The sequence below is a fragment of the Bos mutus genome, chromosome 9 (assembly GCF_027580195.1).
Source record: "Bos mutus isolate GX-2022 chromosome 9, NWIPB_WYAK_1.1, whole genome shotgun sequence".
Classification (NCBI taxonomy): domain Eukaryota; kingdom Metazoa; phylum Chordata; class Mammalia; order Artiodactyla; family Bovidae; genus Bos; species Bos mutus.
In genome coordinates this window covers 62,672,902-62,691,233 of record NC_091625.1, presented here as the reverse complement: position 1 = coordinate 62,691,233, position 18,332 = coordinate 62,672,902, and the positions used below count along the sequence as shown (strand labels likewise).

Genomic DNA, 18,332 nt, shown 5'->3' with positions numbered 1-18,332 from the left:
TCATCTTTGTAGAACTCTCCATTCATATTTTCTGACCTTGGTAGACTCCCTAAAGTTAGCATTAGTCAGTAGACTGGTGGCTTCACTCTAGCTCACAGCAAGGAAATCCATGTGTTCCTTCCCTGCTCTGAAAAGTACTTTTTGATTGTTAACATCTAATCAAAAGCTCATCTTGACCAGCCTGTCTCAGACTGGGACTCATGTAAACCATACAGTCATGTCTTCTCCATCTGTGGTGAAAGACAAAATCTTTTGGTTTTTAGTGGGTAATCCATCTAACCACTAACATTCAACTCTTACTCTTTTTGATAGAAAGGCCATGGAGGAACTTATGAGTTCTGGTGTCACAGTTGTGAAGGATCAGAAGAAGAGTGTGAACCAACTGATAAAGGAAAAGCAACATGAAATGAACCTCTACTATTGCATGACTCAGAGGCAGAAGCAAGAAGAGGTTCAGGAAGTGCTTCAAGAAGCAGAGAAAACACATCAGGCCAAACTTGGAAGTGTGATGGACAAACTGGTTAACACTCAGGGGGAGCTGCTGTCCATAGCTAAGCAACTGGGAATTATGACGAATTGGAAAGACTTCCTGGAGGAAGAGTTACAGGAAACCAGGGCAGCATTTCAAAAATACATCAACTATACATTTCCAAAGCTCTCACCAGGACACGCAGATTTTATTCTGCCAGAAAGAAAGAAAACACCTTCCAATCTTATTATTCCAGAGAACCAAACAACTCCTGATTAGAAGTCTTCATCTGAAATTTCACTACAAAAGACGCAATTCAAAAAACTAAATAAATTCATTCAAAAACCATGTATGGATCCCCAGTTATGTGCATGGTACTATTGAGCTGTAAGCGTTTTGATGGAAAACCAAAATATTCAAAAGCACATTTCAGGCTACAATGGGCTCCAAGTCTAATGGAGGAGAGATAACAGTGAGAGGGGTCAAAACGGACTAGGAGGTGGTACTTCCCCCACAATTTAGTGGTTAAGTAGTCACCTTCCAGCGCAGGAAGCGTGAGTTCAATCCCTGGTGGGTAAGCTAAGATCCCACATGCCTCACAGCTAAAAAACCAGAACATAAAGAAGGAAATAGTAACCCACTCCAGCGTTCTTGCCTGGGAAATCCCATGGACAGAGGAGCCTGGTGGGCTACAGCCCATGCGATCAAAAAGAGTCAGACATGACTTAGCAACTGAACGACAACAACTTGTCTTAAACCTGTCTCTCTCTTTATGTCTCCAAATGCCTGCTGCACTGTTCGTACCTTGTCTTCTTAAGCTAAAACCTGAACTTTTCCACTCCCCTTTCTCCCTTCCCTCTACCAATATTCTTTTCACAGTCACTTTAGCAGTATTTCCCAAATTCTGTCCCTTCTCTTAAATTTCAACGTCATTGCTTTGTCCTAGACTACATGAATGCTTTCCTTATCTAACCTAGTGGCCTCTCCAAAGCTCTCCTTACCGCCAGGTCATCTCCAGTCAACCCTGGAACATTAAGTCATATCAGTTATATACCTTGTTATTGGTCTGTTTTAGGACTTCCCTGGCAGTCCAGTGGTTAAGACTGCTTCCACTTCAGGGGGTGTGAGTTGGATCCCTGGTTGGGAAACTAAGATGCCACATGCCCTGGAGTCAAAAAACCAAACCATAAAGCAGAAGCAATATTGTAACAAATTCAATAAAGACTTTAAAAATGGTCCACATCAAAATCAAAAAGCAAACAAAACTGGCTAAGAGGAAAAAAGATTTCATGGAAGTCTAAACTTGTATATCTGGCTTTACTCATGTTTCCATCAGACATTTAACTCTTTTAGTATTTGTTGCAGTTAAAAACAAATAAAAGGACGTGTTCTTCAAGGATTTCCATTGTGGAGAGGTGTGCTGACCTCCAGTATGTCTAGTAACCTAGCCTAGAGATTATTATTTGGTGAACTGCAATAGCTTTGTAGGGAAAAAAGCAATGTTTCTCAAGTTCAATAGGAAAAAACTTAAATTCTGGGAACCCTATGTTAAATAATTCAGAAAGAATTCCCTCATATTTGCCATTTGTGAAAGATAAATGTCTTTGAGGTCAGATTCCTTGCCTCAGGAATTGAGGGGGGTGGTCCCCTTATTTTATACCCAAGCCCAGGAGTACTTCGAACTCATTTTCTTTGGGTCAAAATGCAGAAAATCATTATATGCCACAATGCGAACTAACATATCAACATCTACTGAATTAAAATAGAAGAAAACCCAAGCCATAAAGAACTCTCTTAAAAAAAAAAAATCTATCCATCTTAATGTAACATCCTTAAATTATTAATTACCAGCCTATACTGGTGGCTTTAAAATTAAATACCTGGAAAGCAGTTTTCAGTAAATTAAAAAGTGCTGTTGTCAAGCAAGCCTTAGGTGAACTTGTTTACATTGACTGGTCTGGGATTTCCTAATGGTAAAAGCACCAATTTGTTTACAATTGCATAATGGACTACACTCTCCTAGTGTTTAGCTTCCTGATTCTGCAGAACTATTGCAGCCTGTACCATGGATTGCCTAGGGGCTGGAAACCAGAACATGTACATAGTACTTTACACTGCTTTTTCCAGTACATTCTCACAATACATTCTTCTCCCAGCAATCAATGGGATAGACAAGACAAGGGTGGAGGTTATATCTCTTTTGACAAATGATAAAATGAAGACTACTATGTACTAATATATTTACATGTGTGAAGCACATTTTTAAAGTTGAAGTACAGTTGATATGCAATGTTGTGTTAGTTTCAGGTATACAGCAAAGTTCAATTATATATGATACATATATTATTTTTCAGATTATTTTCCATTATAGGTTATTATAGGGTATTGAATATAGTTCCCTGCACTCTATGGTAAATCCTTATTGTTTATTTTATATATAGTGTGTGTGTATGTTAGTCCCACACTCCTGATTTATCCTTCTTCCCACCTCTTTCCCCTTTGGTAACCGTACGTTTGTTTTCTGTGTGACTCTGTTTCTGTTTTGTATATAGCTTTGTTTGTATTATTTTCAGATCTTACATGTAAGTGGTATCATGTAATATTTATCTTTCTGTGTCTGGTTACTTCACTCAGTATGTTATTCTCTAGGTCCATCCACATTTCTGCAAATGGCAACTTTTATGGCTGAGTAATGTTCCAGTGTGTGATATAAACCAGTTATCTGTTGATGGGCAGCTGGATTGTTTCCATGTCTTAGCTATTGTAAATAATGCTGCAGTGAACATTGGGATGCGTGTGCATGTGTGTGTGTGCATGTGTCTTTTAAAATTAGAGCTTTCATCTTTTCTGGATATGTGCTCAGGAGTGAGATTGCTGGATCATATGGTAGTTCTATTTTTAGTTTTCTAAGGAACCTCTATACTGTTTCCATAATGGCTGCACCAATTTACATTCCCATCAACAGAGAAGCACATTACAAACATTAATATTTAATCTTCACAATGATTTCTGAAAGTAGTTGTAATTGTACCCAATTTATCAGGAGGGAAACTGAGGCTCGGGGAGATTCAATAACTTTCCCCAGGGCACATAGCTGGTGACAGGGTGGGAATTCAAAATATCACAAGGCACAGGCAGATGGCTGCTTGAAAGAGACCTGGACCTGGGTTTTTCAGACTTGAATAGATAAGAACAGCAGCTGACACTGGGGAGTGCTAGTGTGTGCCAGACAGGTGTATACAAGTGGAATCATTCGTGTTCACGTGGAACCATTAATTCAGGTATAGGCAGGTCAAGTCACTTTCTCAGTGCCATACAGTAAGGAAAGGTCATAGCCAGTTTCAAATCCAGAAAGGGAGTCTTTAGCTCATGCCTTTCATCATTATTTTGTTCAGAGATAAAGGCCTTGGTGCTTGATTGGTTGAATCTCTGGGTGTGTGTCTTTGTGGCATCCGTGATTAGGACTGGAAAGACGTGGTTTATCCTTGTCTGTCATGGATCGTTTTTGTCTCTTCTAGAAGGAAGAGGGAAATGGCAACCCACTCCACCACTCCAGTACTCTTGCCTGGAGAATCCCAGGGATGGGGGAGCCTGGTGGGCTGCCGTCCATGGGGTCGCACAGAGTCGGACATGACTGGGGCGACTTGGCAGCAGCAGAAGGGAGAGGAAGTTGTACCTAGGATTGTGTCTGAATTATTGTAGTTACCCAGAAGTTTTCAGCTAAGCACACTCTGTAGAGGAGCAGAAGAAAAGCATCTTCTAAAGGGGTTCACTTCATGGCCACAATTAAGGTGTCTCTATTGGCATCAGTGATACAGTGAGTAACATAAAAAGAAAGCAGGTGACTTGTTTTTTTGGTTTGGAAAAAGGAATCTAGTTTCTCAGGTTGCAACCAGATCAGAATAAATTACATGATCCCTGTTTTTAGTCTTCAGCATTTTCCTTGTTTGTACTTCACCTTCTGAGAAGGTAATGGCACTCCACTCCAGTACTCTTGCCTGGAAAATCCCATGGATGGAGGAGCCTGGTAGGCTGCAGTCCATGGGGTCACTAAGAGTCGGACACGACTGAGCGACTTCACTTTCACTTTCACTTTTCACTTTCATGCATTGGAGAAGGAAATGGCAACCCACTCCAGTGTTCTTGCCTGGAGAACCCCAGGGACGGGAGTCTGGTGGGCTGCTGTCTATGGGGTCACACAGAGTCAGACACGACTGAAGTGACTTAGCAGCATACTTCACCTTCAGCTCCCACCCCAATCCCAACTCTTAGCTTCCCTTAGTTTTGTGTTTGCTCGTGCTCAGTCATGTCGACTCCTTGCAACCCCATGGACTGTAGCCTGCCAGGCTCCTCTGTCCATGGGATTTTCCAGGCAAGAATACTGGAGTAGTCTGCCATTTCCTCCTCTAGGGGATCTTCCTGACCCAGGGATCGAACACGTTTCTCCTGCATTACAGGCAGATTCTTTACCACTGAGCCTCCAGGGAAGTTTCCTAAGGATTTTAATTTGGATGCTTTTGAGAAGGGTGGAGTTAGAGATCTTCTTACTGTCCTGATTCCAGCTTGACCTGCTCACCAGAGGACTCCTCCACCCCCTCCCCCAAAATGCTAATCAGCCCTCATGTTGTACGGATGATCTCAGGGGGCCCTGTAAGGACAGATTGACCTGATCCCTGACCCTCACTTGCCTTTTGCCCTGTAGCCTGGAGTCAGCACTAAGCATGGTGGGAGGGGACCTCTTCATTCCTTTTCCTCACTCAGCTCTGCCTGTCCCAAGGCCAAGTTAGAGAAACAGCATCTTTATTCTTATCCAAATCCTTCACTTTGATTTGATCACTTCACACCACAGTTCTTTCTAACTTGAATGTCTCCAAGATGATAGACCTCTGAGAATTAAAGTTCAAAGTGAATGGATAATCTCAGCAGAAAAAGTTGAGAGTAAACTGAAAATGAGATTGTCCCATCTACAATGCCTCAGCAGTCTCTTGTTTCTATGACACTGATAAGGATGGTCCTTGTGGATGAAAAAAAAAAAGAATGGGAAATATAGCAGTGACCACTGATGGAGCATCTGCTGCGTGTGTCAGCTGTTGCACTAAGTTCCTTCTAAACCTTGTCTTAACTGAAATCTCACAGCAATCCTGTAAGATGCCTCCTGTTACCTCTGATTTGAAAATTAAGAAACTGAGACTCAAAGAAGTAAAATCGATTGCTGAAAAATCACAGAATTGTTTGACTGCAAACCCATGTGTGTTCTGCAACTACAGCACATCAGCCTAATTTTGTGCCTGTGCAAACACTGAGGAGGTGTCAGGGGTGCCCTGCTTTCAAAATACATTGTAATTGCAGTGGGCAAGTCTAAATTACTGTGCGGAACACTTACTCTTTCAGTGGACATTGGCCAAGAGTCAAGAATTGATCAACCTTCACTGAATGTGCTTGCGGAGCCCTCCTAATGTGGAGCCCAGGGAGGAATTTATGTAGGGGCATAGCCTGGAGCGCCCCCTCCTCACACCAGCATCAAGAAGGGCAGGTTCCCCTCAGGGTTCTGGAGAGAGATCAACTGCTTGATGCTCAAAGGTGAGAATCTCAATGTCAAGTGAAAATTGAAAGTGAGAGATGTCTTTGAAATCTCAGTGGAACCCTTACTCAAGTTTTCTGGCAAAACCTGACTGAAACTAAATCAGGGTATTTTTGAAAAGCAAGATGCCCCGAGTGAACCAATTTTTAGTATAACTTATCTTGAGAACACTTAGTAACCCTCCTGATACCAATTACTCTGAGTACCGTGCCTGGAGAGGCCGCTCTAGACCTTTGATACTAAGCCCCACATAAGTTATTAAGGCTGTTAGGATCCTACTCGGAGAAGGCAATGGCACCCCACTCCAGTACTCTTGCCTGGAAAATCCAATGGACGGAGGAGCCTGGTGGGCTGCAGTCCATGGGGTCCCGAAGAGTCAGACATGACTGAAGTGACTTAGCAGCAGCAGGATCCTATTTCCCCGACCAAGGATGGAACCTGTTCTCCCCTTGCAGTGGAAGCTCAGAGTCTTAACCACCAGACCGTCAGGGAATTCCCTAGAGAGTTACTTTAAAAAGCACATAAAGAGTGCATTTTTCTTTGTTGTCTTAGATGCTCCCCGTACAGTAAGAGTCTATGTGGTGTCTATGTGGTTCCTATGGTTTTTTTTTTTTTTTTGCATTGGGATATATCCAGTTAACAATGTTGTGATAATTTTAGGTGAACAGCGAAGGAACTCAGCCATGTACATGCATCCATTCTCCCCCAAACTCCTCTCCCATCCAGACTGCCACGTAACATTGAGCAGAGTTCCCTGTGCTGTATAGTAGGTCCTTGTCAGTTATCTTTTTTTTTTAATAATTTTTTAAAATGTATTTTTGGTGTGCTGGATCTTTATTGCTGCTCAGGCTACTCTCTAATTGTAGTGTGCAGGCTTCTCATCGCAGTGGCTTCTCTTGTGGCCAGGCACAGGTTCTAAGGTGTGCAGGTTTCAGTAGCTGCAGCTCCCAGGCCAGGATCTAGAGCACAGGCTTAATAGTTGCAGTACATGGGCTTTGTTGCTCCATGGCACATGGGACCTTCCCGGATCAGGCATCAAACTCATGCCTCCTGCATTGGCAAGTGGATTCTTTACCACTGAGCCCCCAGGGAAGCCCTGGTTATCCATTTAAAATATAGCAGTGTGTACATGTCCATCCCCAACTCCTTATCTCCTCCCCTCACCTTCCCCCTGCCACACCTTTGCAACCATAAGCTCATGCTCAAAGTCTGTAAGTCTGTTTCTGTGTTGTTGTTTAATTCTCTCTCTTTTAAAACAAGTTTTATTTATTTACTTATTGGCTGCATCCTGTGGCACGTGGATCTTAGCTCCTAGATCAGAGATCGAATGCACACCCCCTGCATTGGAAGCAGTCGTCTTAACCAATGGGCCACCAGGGAAGTCCAGCTTCCATGGTTTCTAATACTTAGGAAGGTATGTTAATTCCTAGAGACCATCTGGAAACTTAATGTGAAGACCCTTAGAAATTACTGTAGTTTAATTTTCTAGGAGTCATTCCACCAAGACAAGAACCTAGTTTTTAGAGACAATAACCCTGTGGGCTGGGAAACAGGTGCCTAGCATCCCTAGGAGAGATGAAGAAGCTACCCAGACCCATAACAGTCACAAAGCACTGGGATTGACTGTATAGTAATCCCTGGACTTTTATGTGACCAAGAAGTCACTCTGATATTGTCTTTCTCTAACTTTGGTTTCCATTTGACCTATTAAAGCCTGCATAGTCTAGCTTTGGGGGCCTTATTTCCACTGAAGCCATAGTAGAATAGTAGACACTATTTGGCACAACTCCAGTTTGTTTACAGAACAGAGGATTTTGACATTGTGCTACCTCTAATAAGCTCTTCTTTCTGCTTGACTGCTTGGCTGAAATCACTCAGAAGAGAAAAGAAGAAACCATTGACATTTGCTGTCCAGTTATCAGAAGTCAGGCCATGCATGAATGCTTCACCTGTATTATTCAACTTCTGTCTCACAATAACCAGGTAAAGAAATTTAAGCACGTTGAGGTTGGGTATTCTGCATCAAGTCACCCCATTTGAAAAGTGCAAATGCATTCAGCTCATTGCCATCTGATTCCAAATAGCAGGATTGAAAACAAATGATTTTACTCTCAGTCAGTTCAGTTCAGTCACTCAGTCCTGTCCGACTCTTTGCGACCCCATGAATCACAGCACGCCAGGCATCCCTGTCCATCACCAACTCCCGGAATCCACCCAAACTCATGTGCATCGAGTTGGTGATGCAATCTAGCCATCTCATCCTCTGTCATCCCCTTCTCCTCCTGACAATCACTCCCAGCATCAGTGTCTTTTCCAATGAGTCAACTCTTCACATGAGGTGGCCAAAGTATTGGAGTTTCAGCCTCAGCATCAGTCCTTCCAATAAACACCCAGGACTGATCTCCTTTAGAATGGACTGGTTGGCTCTCCTTGCAGTCCAAGGGACTCTCAAGAGTCTTCTCCAACACCACAGTTCAAAAGCATCAATTCTTCGGCACTCAGCTTTCTTCACAGTCCAACTCTCACATCCATACATGACCACTGGGAAAACCATAGCCTTGACTAGATGGACCTTTGTTGGCAAAGTAATATCTCTGCTTTTTAATATGCTGTCTAGGTTGGTCATAACTTTCCTTCCAAGGAGTAAGTGTCTTTTAATTTCATAGCTGCAAGCACTATCTGCAGTGATTTTGGAGCCCCCACTGTTTCCCCTGTTTCCCCATCTATTTCCCATGAAGTGATGGGACCAGATGCCATGATCTTCATTTTCTGAATGTTGAGTTTTAAGCCAACTTTTCCACTCTCCACTTTCACCTTCATCAAGAAGCTTTTTAGTTCGTCTTCACTTTCTGCCATAAGGGTGGTATCATCTGCATATCTGAGGTTATTGATATTTCTCCCGGCAATCTTGATTCCAGCTTGTGCTTCTTCCAGCCTAGCGTTTCTCATGATGTACTCTGCACAGAAGTTAAATAAGCAGGGTGACAATATACAGCCTTGACGTACTCCTTTTCCTATTTGGAACCAGTCTGTTGTTCCATGTCCAGTTCTAACTGCTGCTTCCTGACCTGCATATAGGTTTCTCAAGAGGCAGGTCAGGTGGTCTGGTATTCCCATCTCTTTCAGAATTTTCCACAGTTTATTGTGATCCACACAGTCAAAGGCTTTGGCATAGTCAATAAAGCAGAAATAGATGCTTTTCTGGAACTCTCTTGCTTTTTTGATGAGCCAGCAGATGTTGGCAATTTGGTCTCTGGTTCCTCTGCCTTTTCTAAAACCAGCTTGAATATCTGGAAGTTCATGGTTCATGTATTGCTGAAGCCTGGCTTGGAGAATTTTGAGCATTACTTTACTAGTGTGTGAGATGAGTGCAATTGTGTGGTAGTTTGAGCATTCTTTGGCATTGCCTTTCTTTGGGATTGGAATGAAAACTGACCTTTTCCAGTCCTGTGGCCACTGCTGGGTTCTCCAAATTTGCTGACATATTGAGTGCGGCACTTTCACAGCATCATCTTCCAGGATTTGAAAGAGCTCAACTGGAATTCCATCACCTCCACTAGCTTTGTTCATAGTGATGCTTTCTAAGGCCCACCTGACTTCACATTCCAGGTAGTTAGTTCTAAATAGAAACACTTTAATATTGAATTGAACGAAGTTCAAATTTTTCTTTAATACATAGCAACTGCATGCTAGGTTTTAAAATTGGCAGGGATCCAAGTTCATTGGTCTGCCTTTCCCTATTTGTAACTATATGTGATACTTACTGTTTCTCATAGCACTCTTTCCATCTCACCTGCTTTGGGTGTCTATTTCCTACCGCTGAACCTTAAAATTCACTAGACTCTCTCTGCTGAGGACCCATAGCAAACTCCAGGGCCAGACAGTGTCCTTGACATATCACTCTATGCACAAGTATTTTTCATCTCACTGCACCCCACCCCCCACCTCAGTGTTCCCAAGAACGGTTATTTCTATTATTGGTCCATTTGAAGGATTATCATTTAATCACATAATAGAATATATCCACAGAGTTGTGCATTTTAACTAGAAATATACTTACCTCTAGAAGCTCTACAATCTGTTTTAAAGAATCTACATCTTTAGAAAGCACTTTTCATTTTCATGCATTGGAGAAGGAAATTGCAACCCACTCCAGTGTTCTTGCCTGGAGAATCCCAGGGACGGGGGAGCCTGGTGGGCTGCTGTCTATGGGGTCGCACAGAGTTGGACACAACTGAAGTGACTTAGCAGCAGCAGCAGAAAACATAGGGATGTATGGGATATTAGTGATTGACTTTGTTTATTCAACATGCAGTAGGGAGCAACCTACTGTATCAGGTACTGTGTTAGATGCTCAGGTTCTTAGTATAAGAAGTAAGGGTGGTCCTCAGTCTTAGAGAAATCAGTTAAGTAGGTACAAGGATAGTGAATACATGTGTTATAACATTGTTGAAGGCTGGAGAAGTAGCAATAATGTGCTCACAGCTCACTTCCTAACTCATGTCATGTTATACTGCCAAGGTGTTAATTTCTACCCTCAGTAGCCTTCTAGCCAAATTGGTAGTCTTGCTTTGTGCTAAGTCCTGTCCACAATAGTGACAAAATGGCTTGATTTTTAAATGTTCAGAGTCTTAGAAAAGCTCAATCTTCCAAGACTGAACCAGGAAGAAATAGAAATTATGAAAAACCCAATTACAAGCATTGAAATTGAAGCTGTGATAAAAAAATCTCCCAAAAAACCAAAGCCCAGGACCAGATGGCTTCACAGGAAAATTCTATCAAACATTTAGAGAAGAGCTAATGCCTATCCTTCTAAAACTCTTTCAAAAAATTGAACAGGAAGGAACACTTCTAAATTAATTCTACGAGGCCACCATCACCCTGATACTAAAATCAGACAAAGACAACACAAAAAAAGAAAACTATAGGCCAATATCACTGATGAACATAGATGCAAAAGTCCTCAACAAAATTATAGCAAGCAGAATTCAGCAGCACATCAGAAAGCACACACCATGATCAAGTTAGGTTTATTTTAGGGAGGCAAGGATTCTTCTGTATATGGAAATCAATCAATGTGATATACCATTTAAAAAAATTGAAAGATAAAAACCGTATGATCATCTCAATAGATGCAGAAAAAGCCTTTGACAAAATTCAGCACCTATTTATGATTAAAACTCTTCAAAAAATGGGCATAGAAGGAACCTACCTCAACATAGTAAAGGCCTATATGATAAGCCTATAACAAACATGATTCTCAATGGTGAAAAAGTGAAAGCATCCCCCTAAGATCAGGAACAAGACAAGTGTGTCCACTTTTGCCACTATTATTCAACATAGTTCAAGAAGTTCTAGCTTCAGCAATCAGAGAAGAAAAAGAAATAAAAGGAATCCAGATCAGAAAACAAGAAGTAAACTTTCACTATTTGCAGATGACATGATACTGTCCATAGAAAACCCTAAAGATAGTATCAGAAAATTACTAGAGCTAATCAGTGAATTTAGCAAAGTTGCAGGATACAAAATCAATACACGGAAATCACTTGCATTTCTATATACTAACAATGAAAAATCAGAAAGAGTAATTAAGGAATCAATCCCATTCACCATTGCAACAAAAAGAATTAAATATCTAGGAATAAACTTACCTAAGGAGATGAAAGAACTGTACACAGAAAATTATAAGACAATAATGAAATAAAGAAATCAAAGATGACATAAACGGAGGGATATTCCATGTTCCTGAGTAGGAAGAATCAATATTGTGAAAATGACTATACTACTGAATTCAATCTACAGATTCAATGTGATCCCTATCAAATTACCAATGGCATTTTCCACAGAACTAGAACAAAAAAATTTTACAATTTATATGGAAACACAAAAGACCCCGAATAGCCAAAGCAGCCTTGAGAAAGAAGGATGGAGCCAGAGGAATCAAGCTTCCTGACTTCAGATTGTACTACAAAGCTACAGTCATCAAGACAGTATGGTCCTGGCACAAAAGCAGAAATATAGACCAATGGAACAAGATAGAAAGCTGAGAAATAAACCCATGCACCTATGGGTAACTTATCTTTGACAAAGGAGGCAAGAATATACAATGGGGCAAAGATAGCCTCTTCAATAAATGGTGCTGGGAAAACTGGACAGTTACATGTAAAAAAATGAAATTAGAGCACTTCCTAATGCCATACACAAAGATAAACTCAGAATGGATTAAAGATCTAAATGTAAGACCAGAGACTATAAAACTCTCATAGGAAAACATAGGCAGAACACTCAATGACATAAATCAAAGCAAGATCCCCTATGACCCACCTCCTAGAGTAACAGAAATAAAAACAAAAGTAAACAAGTGGTACCTGATTAAACATAAAAGCTTTTGCATAGCAAAGGAAACTATAAGCAAAGTGAAAAGAAAACCCTCAGAATGGGAGAAAATAAATAGCAAATTTTTGAAATTTTGAAAGAACTGACAAAGGATTAATTTCCAAAATATACAAGCAGCTGATACAACTCAATACCAGAAAAACAAACAACCCAATCAAAAAGTGGGAAAAAGACCTAAACAGACATTTCTCCAAAGAAGACATACAGATGGCTGACAAACACATGAAAAGATGCTCAACATCACTCATTATTAGAGAAATGCCAATCAAAACTACAGTGAGGTATCATCTCACACCGGTCAGAATGGCCCTCATCCAAAAGTCTACAAACAAAAAATGCTGGAGAGGATGTGGAGAAAAGGGAACACTCTTGCACTGTTGGTGGGGATGTAAATTGATACAGCCACTATGAAAGACAGTATGGAGATTCCTTAAAAAACTAGGAACAAAACCACCATGCTGCTGCTGCTGCTAAGTCACTTCAGTCGCGTCTGATTCTGTGCGACCCCATAGACGGCAGCCCACCCCGTCCCTGGGATTCTCCAGGCAAGAACACTGGAGTGGGTTGCCATTTCCTTCTCCAGTGCATGAAAGTGAAAAGTGAAAGTGAAGTCGCTCAGTCATATCCAACTCTTCTCGACCCTATGGACTTCAGCCTACCAGGCTCTTCCATCCATGGGGTTTTCCAGGCAAGAGTACTGGAGTGGGGTGCCATCGCCTTCTCCGGCAATGAGAAGCTAGCTCATCCCAACTAGAGAAAAGTCCAAGCAGCAAGGAAGCCCCAGGACAGCCAAAAAATAAAACTGTATTTAAAAATTATGATAAAATTCAACTACAATTTATTTTATGATCTTGCAATTAGCATTAGGTTGACTGGACCCTTAACTACATCTAAGGTCTAAGCTATGGAGGAAAAACTATGACAAATCTAGACAGCGTATTAAAAAACAGACACATCACTTGGCTGACAAAGGTCCGTCTAGTCAAAGCTATGCTTTTTCCAGTAGTCATGTATGGATGTGACAGTTGGACCATAAAGAAAGCAGAGAGCTGAAGAAAGGATGCTTTCAAACTGTGGTGCTGGAGAAGATTCTTGAAAGTCCCTCGGATAGTCAATCCTAAAGGAAATCAACCCTGAATATTCACTGGAAGGATTGATGCTGAAGCTGAAGCTCCAATACTATGGCCACCTGATGCGAAGAGTCAACTCACTGAAAAAGACCCTGATGCTGGGAAAGACTGAGGGCAAGAGGAGAAGCAGGTGACAGAGGATAAGATGGTTAGATATTATCACTGACTCAACTGACACGAATCTGAGCAAACTCCGGGAGATAGTGAAGGATAGGGAAGCCTGGTGTGCTGCAGACCATGAGGTCACAAAGTGTTGGACAAGACTTAACGACCAAATAACAACAATAAAGAACTACTGAAGCAAAGTAAGTTACATATTGCTGATATCCCACTGATAGCTCTTTATTATTAATTGGCTGAATCTTTTCTAATCTTTTTATTTCTAACACTTTGTTTAAAGTTCTTTGTCTTATCACTTTCATCATGAGCATTTCATTCTGAATTATCTGACATCTTTTGGATATCTGATAAAACAATTATCAAAACACAACTCCAACTTACTCAAGACAACAGAAATCATTCCTTTTATGACGTGATTGTTAGTTCCTCATGATTCAACCATTTTCAGAAAGTTCTCCCGTTTTCCACCAGCTTTCCATCATTTGACAAAAGACCTCAAGCCCTTACCCAAGTGTGGTCAGGGCTGCAAGAAACAGAGCGGCACTAGCAATCCTAATATCCTCTTCACTCTGAGACTATGAAAACTTTAGGTAGCCACACTGAGCTTAGCGGTGAATAGAAACACTTAGTTTTTCTGCATATTCCACCCCATCTTAAATAAAAACATATTTAAATAAAAACACTTCATCTTAAAAACATAACTGGTTTTGTAGAGCCAATTACACAACTGATTGAATTTAACTGCTGCTCTGTTGATGTTTACTCTTCAATTTTAAATTTGTGATAGGTTTAAACCCTATTCATCTTACACCTAAGAAAAGTTGCTTTTTTTCTTCACTGCCATTTTTGAACAAGGAAGCTTTTAAGAACATTTATTCCTTTCAAAGAGATTCTATTACTATACCTTCTACAATCGTGGACATGATATATAAAGCAATCAACTAAGACCAGAATTCTTTTTTTTTTCTTTTTCTGTTAAACCTTCATTTTATTGTTTCTGCTAAAACTTCTGAAATGAAGTTAGAACTAAGGAAATTCGAAAGTGTCACATTTATAGGTGAGTAAATAAACTTCCATTACTACCACCTCTTGGCTCTGTAACAGCTCTGAAGTTTCTTATATCACTGACAATCTGTTTCCTTTCCTTGAATCACAACTTGTGTTTTTAAATAATATTCAAATGTTTTTTACTCTCCTTTGTTCTCAAGTTCCTAAATTCTCAAGCACAGATATATTTTATTTTCCTGACATAAAATAATGCACCTACTTCTATCAGAATTATTTCTTCAAAACAAGGTATGGAATTGCATTCTCATGATTCCAGGTACAAGTTCCAACATACAAATATCAACAAAATCCATTACCATTTGCATTGAAAGGACAACGTCAGACCCTAACAGTGTCTAAGGTTTTCTATAGAAACTAATCTTCCCTCTTCCATATTCCCATAGTCCTTCATTTATACCTCTATTACAAAACCAATATTCTACCTTGTAATCAAATAGATATACATATTCTACTAGAGAAGAGCTTACTTGAGGCAAAATGCTTCTCTGTTCTTCTCTGAATGTATCATCAGTCTAACAATGCTCATACTTTAAAAACATTTGTGGTATTGTATTAAATTCATTAGCGCCAAAAAGATTTGATTAGAAGAAGTATGAGATTCCCAGAAATTCATAATGTAAACAGTTTTACATCCATAACTATTTCTCAAATAGAGCAACATCAGGCTTTGCAATGGATTTAACCTTAGCTTCACAATAATTTGACATATGTTATCCATTCTAAGGTACAACTTTACATTTCATCATGTCTGAAATTTAGAAGATTCTTAAAACTACATGGAATGTTACATGTAATTTGTGTGTGTGTGTCCATTCACTCAGTTCTGTTTGACTCTTTGCAACCCCATGGACTGTAGCTTGCCAGGCTTCTCTGTCCATGGAATTTTCCAGGCAAGAATTCTGGAACAGTGAATCTTCCTGACTCAGAGATTGAAACTCCATTTCTCCTGCCAATGCAGGAGACAACTGTGCAACCTGGGAAGCCTACACATACTTTAGAAATATTTTAAAATTCTTAGGTATATATAAAATAATGGTGAGTCTTATGATGGAAGGTATTTCATAGTAGCAGTGCACTTTAACAGTGGATGCTTCATTTCACTAAGCTTCAATTTCCTACAATGTAAATGAGACTCAAAATACCTATATCTCAGCATATAAAAGATGTGGTCAAAGAAACTATACCTTTTTAAAGAAAAGGATCAAATGAAAGATTAAAATGAACTGTAAAAAAACTATCTGATAAGCATTAACTGTAATCATGCCTAATAAAGCTCTTGCCACCTACCAAGAGTCTAATTAAAGATAGCAACTTACTTAGTCATCATCATCATCAACAATAGCAAAATCACCATGATCTTGCTTAACAGGGAACTGAGAGGAAAAAAAGTTTCACACTGTAATATTGAAACACCATGTCTTCTGTCCTCTAATTCCTTCCAGAATGCTGAAAATAATTTCCATAATTTCTCAACAGATATATAAGCTGCCAGAGCACATTTCGAGATTACAAAAAAAACAGAACAAACAAAAACTGTAAAGGTCTTGAAAAGACTCATCTTCCGAGTAACAACCAGCTGAAGAAAAATCACCAAGTGACAGACAGTAGACAGAGGTAACAATAAAGACCACAAGATGGGGTTATCAACCTTTTGAGGCTGCTGCTGTTCCAGGAGTTGCTATCTGAGATGTTCAAGATTTTGCTGCTGCAGTTGTTCTGCTATCTGAGGAAATGACCCAGCAATTCCACTCCTAGGCATATACCCTGAGGAAACCAAAATTGAAAGAGACACATGTATCCCATTGTTCACTGCAGTGCTATTTACAATAGCTAGAATGTGGAAGCAACCTAGATGTCCATGGGCATATGAATGGATAAAGAAGTTGTGGTATATATACACAATGGAGTATTACTCAGCCATAAAAAGGAATGCATTTGAGTCAGTTCTAATGAGGTGAATGAACCTAGAACCTATTATACAGAGTGAAGTGAGTCAGAAAGAGAAAGAGAAATACCATATTCTAACACATATATACGGAATCTAGAAAAATGGTACTGAAGAATTTATTTACAGGGCAACAATGGAGAAACAGACATAGAGAATAGACTTATGGACATGGGGAGACGGGAGGAGAGGGTGAGATGTATGGAAAGAGTACCATATGTAAAATAGATAGCCAACAGGAATTTGCTGTATGGCTCAGGAAATTCAAACAGGGGCTCTGTATCAACCTAGAGGAGTGAGATGGGGAGGGAGATGGGAGGGAGTTTCAAAAGGGAGGGGATATACGTATACCTATGGCTGATTCATGTTGAGGTTTGACAGAAAACAGCAAAATTTTGTAAAGCAATTATCCTTCAATAAAAAATTAATTAAAGAAAACAGAATAGTGCTCCTTCATTCTTTCTTTTAAACTTTTTCTTTTATATTGGGCTTTAACTGATTATACACCAATACAAACCAGAGGTCAAATTGCCAATATCTGTTGGATCATAGAAAAAGCAAGAGAGTTCCAGAAAAACATCTACTTCTGCTTTATTGACTATGCCAAAGCCTTTGACTGTGTGGATCACAACAAACTGTGGAAAATTCTGAAAGAGATGGGAATATGGACCACCTGACCTGCCTTCTGAGAAATCTGTATGCAGGTCAAGAAACAACAGTTAGAACTGGACATGGAACAACAGACTGGTTCCAGATCAGGAAAGGAGTACGTCAAGGCTGTATATTGTCACCCTGCTTATTTAACTTATATGCAGAGTACATCATGCAAAACGCTGAACTGAATGAAGCACGAGCTGGAATCAAGATTGCTGGGAGAAATGTCAATAATCTCAGATACACAGATGACACCACATTTATGGCAAAAAAGCGAAGAAGATCTAAAGAGCCTCTTGATCAAAGTGAAAGAAGAGAGTGAAAAAGTTGGCTTAAAACTCAGCACTCAAAAAACGAAGATCATGGCATTTTGGTCCCATCACTTCATGGTAAATAGATGGGGAAACAATGAAAACCGTGACAGAATATATTTTGGGGGGCTCCAAAATCACTGCAGATGGTGACTGCAGCCATGAAATTAAAAGATGCTTGCTCCTTGGAAGAAAAGCTATGACCAACCTAGACAGCATATTAAAAAGGAGAGATATTACTTTGCCAAAGGTCCATCTAGTCAAAGCTATGGTTTTTCCAGTAGTCATGTATGGATGTGAGATGGACCATAAAGAAAGCTGAGCGCCAAAGAATTGATGCTTTTGAGCTGTGGTGTTGGAGAAGACTCTTGAGAGTCCCTTGGACTGCAAGGACATCCAACAAGTCCATCCTAAAGGAACTCAGTCCTCAATATTTATCAGAAGAACAGATGCTGAAGCTGAAATTCCAATACCTTGGCCACCTTATTTGAAGAACTGACTCATTTGAAAAGACCCTGATGCTGGGAAAGATTGAAGGCTGGAGGAGAAGGGGACAGCAGAGGATGAGATGGTTGAATGGCTTCATGACTCGATGGACATGAGTTTGAGTAAGTTCCAGGAGTTGGTGATGGACAGGGAAGCCTGGTGTGCTGTGCTG

The 18,332-nt window shown here is 40.2% G+C and overlaps 1 protein-coding gene and 1 long non-coding RNA gene across 2 annotated transcripts in view; both read left to right on the top strand.

Moving 5' to 3' along the window:
• Positions 1–3,832, top strand: part of C9H6orf163 (chromosome 9 C6orf163 homolog) — a 67,035-nt gene extending 63,203 nt beyond the window's left edge. Inside the window, exon 7 of the mRNA XM_070376448.1 lies at positions 313–3,832. Within this exon, the coding sequence (XP_070232549.1) occupies positions 313–748 (436 nt within the window). The 3' untranslated portion in view covers positions 749–3,832. The remainder of the gene's footprint in view (positions 1–312) is intronic.
• Positions 3,833–3,836: 4 nt separating this feature from the next.
• LOC138989171 (uncharacterized) lies at positions 3,837–16,983 on the top strand. The gene is made up of 3 exons (XR_011465381.1): positions 3,837–6,049; positions 7,929–8,033; positions 16,241–16,983. It is a non-coding gene; the product is annotated as an uncharacterized lncRNA (long non-coding RNA).
• Positions 16,984–18,332: the final 1,349 nt, after the last annotated feature.